This window comes from Triticum aestivum, chromosome 2A (genome assembly GCF_018294505.1).
Source record: "Triticum aestivum cultivar Chinese Spring chromosome 2A, IWGSC CS RefSeq v2.1, whole genome shotgun sequence".
NCBI classification, from domain to species: domain Eukaryota; kingdom Viridiplantae; phylum Streptophyta; class Magnoliopsida; order Poales; family Poaceae; genus Triticum; species Triticum aestivum.
In genome coordinates, this window is record NC_057797.1 from 32130135 (window position 1) to 32134056 (window position 3922).

General features: G+C 48.1%; 1 protein-coding gene across 1 annotated transcript; it reads right to left on the bottom strand.

Annotated features, from left to right (window-relative positions):
- Window positions 1-1994: 1994 nt before the first annotated feature.
- Window positions 1995-3060, bottom strand: LOC123187193 (proline-rich protein 4-like). The gene has a single exon (XM_044598984.1). It carries the CDS (start codon window positions 2911-2913, stop codon window positions 2278-2280), a length of 636 nt encoding a protein of 211 aa, XP_044454919.1. The 5' UTR covers window positions 2914-3060; the 3' UTR covers window positions 1995-2277.
- Between the last annotated feature and the right edge of the window lie 862 nt (window positions 3061-3922).

A 3922-nucleotide genomic window follows, 5' to 3' on the forward strand; every position in this document is an offset into this window, starting at 1 on the left:
AAAAATTCCCCGTAAAACATTCGTAATGGTTCGTTGATGTAGCATTGCTCGAAAAATGGTTTTACCATTGTGTAGTCGTGTGAGACCATCATTTACTTTCAGCCGGTTTTCAGATCTATGGACTCAAACTCAAGAGGACTTCAGGCAGGTGTGCAATTGGATCTGTCATGAACAACTCATGGCATTCATGTCAAAAACAAAATTGCAGCTACCAGGGATCATGCATTCATACTGCCCCTTCTGCTTTGACTTCTTTCAGCCTAAGCAGGAGGTGAACTGGGCCATGGCCCGGTCCAGCTGAAGTACATAAGGGGGCATATTTGGCTCGGACCGCTGAAGACCAAACAATCAGTAGCACTTAGGCAGGAGAGAACCTGCTTAGTCAGGTACATGGATTTACACAGGTAAAGTTTGAACAATGCTTTAGAGAAGATAACGAGGTAGCTCATGTATAGCTAAACATAGTTTTTTTTTGTGTGAAAAGGATCCAGATTTACTCCCTCCATTCCTAAATATAAGCCCTTTTAGAGTTTTCAATATGGACTACGTGCAGAGCAAAATGAGTGAATCTACATTTAAAATATGTCTATATACATCCTTATGTAGTGTATACTGAAATCTCTAAAAAAGACATGTATTTAGGAACGGAGGGAGTATTATAAAGGTTCACCAGAAGTAAAATTACAAAGCACCACAAACATAATAAAAATTACATTAAGGTCCATTAAGCATCGAACGACCACTGACCACCAGAACGATCCGACGACGTGTCGTTGTCGTTGCTCCCATACCGAAGCCGGCTTGACTTTGTCGATCATAGCTAGAAAGTCTTGGTGCACATGCCCCTAAGGACCAGCGCCCCGGATTTGCAATCGTTGTTGTAGATCCCTTGAATCGATCGGAAGAACCTAACATCAAATATCATCATTGCGTACGCATGCCGATAAACCCTACCCTTGCCGACCCGAGGAGCAAACGAGAATCTACGCCGGAGGTTTGTCGATACGTCCCAACGGACAAACTCGAGAAGAATCGAAGCCCGAAAGACCGGCTCGAATATGTAGCATCGCCCATAGGAGGACTAAAACCCCAACCTATCTATTAGCCGGAGTCGACCCATGAGGATTGCCCTCCTTGCATCCGGTCATCTGTGAGGTGGAGCACTTCTTTTCCTCTGGCAGGCTGATCTGCCAGAGACTCATCCCTCTGGGAAGGGGAATTCGAAGCCATCGTCATCACTAACACTTCGATCATCATTGGGACCAATGCATATCCTGACTCGTTAATGTGTCAGAAGGCCAACACATCTAGTTAATGGCAACATTATCAAGTGAACCAACAACTCAAAAAAAGAGTAAAGCAAAGCTACCCGAGCTAGCCATCTGCACGCGTTGATGGGCCATGCCACGGGAGGCAGCGTGTGAGCAGAGCGCCGGTTGATCCTAATGCCGCACAAGGAGCCAACAAGGAGGAAGCTCAAGCTTTGGTTAATCACATGCTGTTCGACGATATTGAATTTTAATAAAGGGTGTGGCTAGGTCTCAATCGGCTGAGATTTAACACTATCTCAGTCAAATGACATAACATGCAAGAGAGAAAAAACTGAAAAATAAATTTTGCACAAATCTTAATATAAGATCCGACGGATATAACATCGACTGAGACTTAACGAAGTCTTAGTGTCGAGTAAGACTTAACGAAGTATCAGTCGACTAAGACTTAACAAGACAAAAAGTGGTTTTCCCATAATAGGAAAACTAGGACCGGCAGTATGCATATGATCTCTGGTAGCTACCATTTGCTTCTAGAAAAAAAAGAGCTACCATTTGCCTACGACGTGAATGGCATGAGTTGTCCATGACAAATCCAATTGCACACTTTCCTCAGTTTCTCTTGAGTTTAAGTTCACGGATCAGAAAATTGACTGGAACTAATGGCAAAATCACATTGTCCTTATCATATCAATCGTCTGGAACAGCTGCAGTGTACTTCGGTTGACAAAATCGACTTGATTTAAATTACTTGATTCATAAAAACCTTTGTACTACAAGAGAACTCACCGAAATTACAGAAGCAAACACACCAACCACACCCACACACTTGCCTGACACACACGCGTAGAGCTGTTATTATGAACTCTCAGACTGCAGTGCAGATACTAAAATGGGGCAGCGAATGGCAGAAGACCAAACAATGCACCCACCCATGCAAACCGATCATAAATAGCAACGTCGATCACTCACTGTCGCTGGGCAGGAGTACAATGGTAGACTGGACTCAGTGGTGTCCGTGGTATCCACCGCCGCCGCCTCCGCCGTAGGTGGGGGTGGGAGGGACTGGGTGGTAGTCCGGGTGGGGCTGCGGCTTGGGCTCGGGCTTGGGCACGGGGCCGTAGTCCGGGTGGGGCTGGGGCTTGGGCTCCGGCTTCGGCGGCACATGCTTCTTGTGGTGGAAGTGCTCGATGATGTGCTTCTTGATCGGCCCGCATAGGGTCATGGACGCACACTCCGGCGATGCGGCAGACGGCGTGGCGGCGTTCTCGCCAGCGACGACGCCGTACGTGGTGCCCTCGGACACCGGCACGATCTTGGACGGCTCCTGGCCGGGGCAGGGCGCGTTGGAGACGGCGCTGTGGAGCTGAGCGACGCAGTCGGCGCCGTGGAGGTTGGCAGCCAGGGGCACGCTGAAGGCGCCGGTGCCGTCGAGGCCGCCCACCGCCTTGCTCTCGTACTCGCCGGCGCTGTTCTTGCACTTGATCGCCACCTGCACAGCCTTGAAGGCTTCCTCGGTCTGCATGTTCTTCCTGGTGCAGTCGGCGCACTTGGCCAGGCCGACGACGACTGACGCCGCCTCGGTGTTGGCGACGGCCATCGCCAGCAGGACGCAGAGGGCGAGTGCTCTCGGAGTCGCCATGCCTAAACTTGTGTGGATCGCACTACTGCCACTTGCTGGTGTGAAGTGCCTGATGGATGAATGGTGGATGGATGGATGAGTGGATGTAACAGGCGACGCATGGCTTATATAGGCATCGGCGTTGATCGGCGCGGCAGAGCTCGAATGCTCGACCGGCGTTGATCTGTCTGCAAGCGCAGAAGAAGAAGGGTGGCCGGCGGGCGCAGTGAAGCGAGACAACGAGAGATGAGCTAATTCGCTTTCGGCGCGCCGAAGTTTCTGATGGCGAATTAATATCGGTCGTCGTTTCGATCCACGTCATTGTTCGGTTGGTGTTTTGATGATCGTTTTGTTTTTAAAAACAAATACTTCATCCGTTTAGGTGTGTAAGTCACCTTACGAAAATCAGATTTTCCCAAAACATTTAGGCGCCGTTCATTAATTTCTCATCTCGATTCCCTCCCAGCCTTGTTCGCCAGCCAGCTTTGCCTCCTATACCTCGTTATCTTCCAGCGAAAACCCCTCCTCCCGTTTTTCTTTCTCAGACAATGACCAATGCATGCAGCACCTCTATGCGTTGATTAGGCGAGAAATCAATGCGGCTTTGCATGCTAGAAGTACGTGGGCATGCATGGTAGTTAATATGTCATCCTCTTAATTATTGCGATTAAATGCTATGTTTAGAAGAAGGAAATCAACATTTTGATTGGAGTTTTGATTGGAAGAAGGACCGGTCAAAATTTTTCTTCTCCTCCAATCAGCTTGTACCTAGGTTGTGATGCACCTTCTAATGTGACTTACACACTTAGACGGAGGGAGTACAAACACGCATCTTTGGCGCGGAAGCTCGAATCGTTCAGAAACTCACTACAGCAACAGCAGCACGTAGCAACTTCCAGTTCAAACCACGATTGCTTCATTTCTTTTTTCAAGCTCAGTTAATGCTATATTCGTGGGGTCATACGTGGAGATCCGTGTAATTTTTTCTTTTCAGTTTTTTTCTTTTCACATGTTTTTTTTTGCAATATCT

What these genes read in the sequence shown, in the direction of transcription:
- LOC123187193 (XM_044598984.1), bottom strand. Translation starts at nt 2,913, where the DNA reads ATGGCGACTCCGAGAGCACTCGCCCTCTGCGTCCTGCTGGCGATGGCC.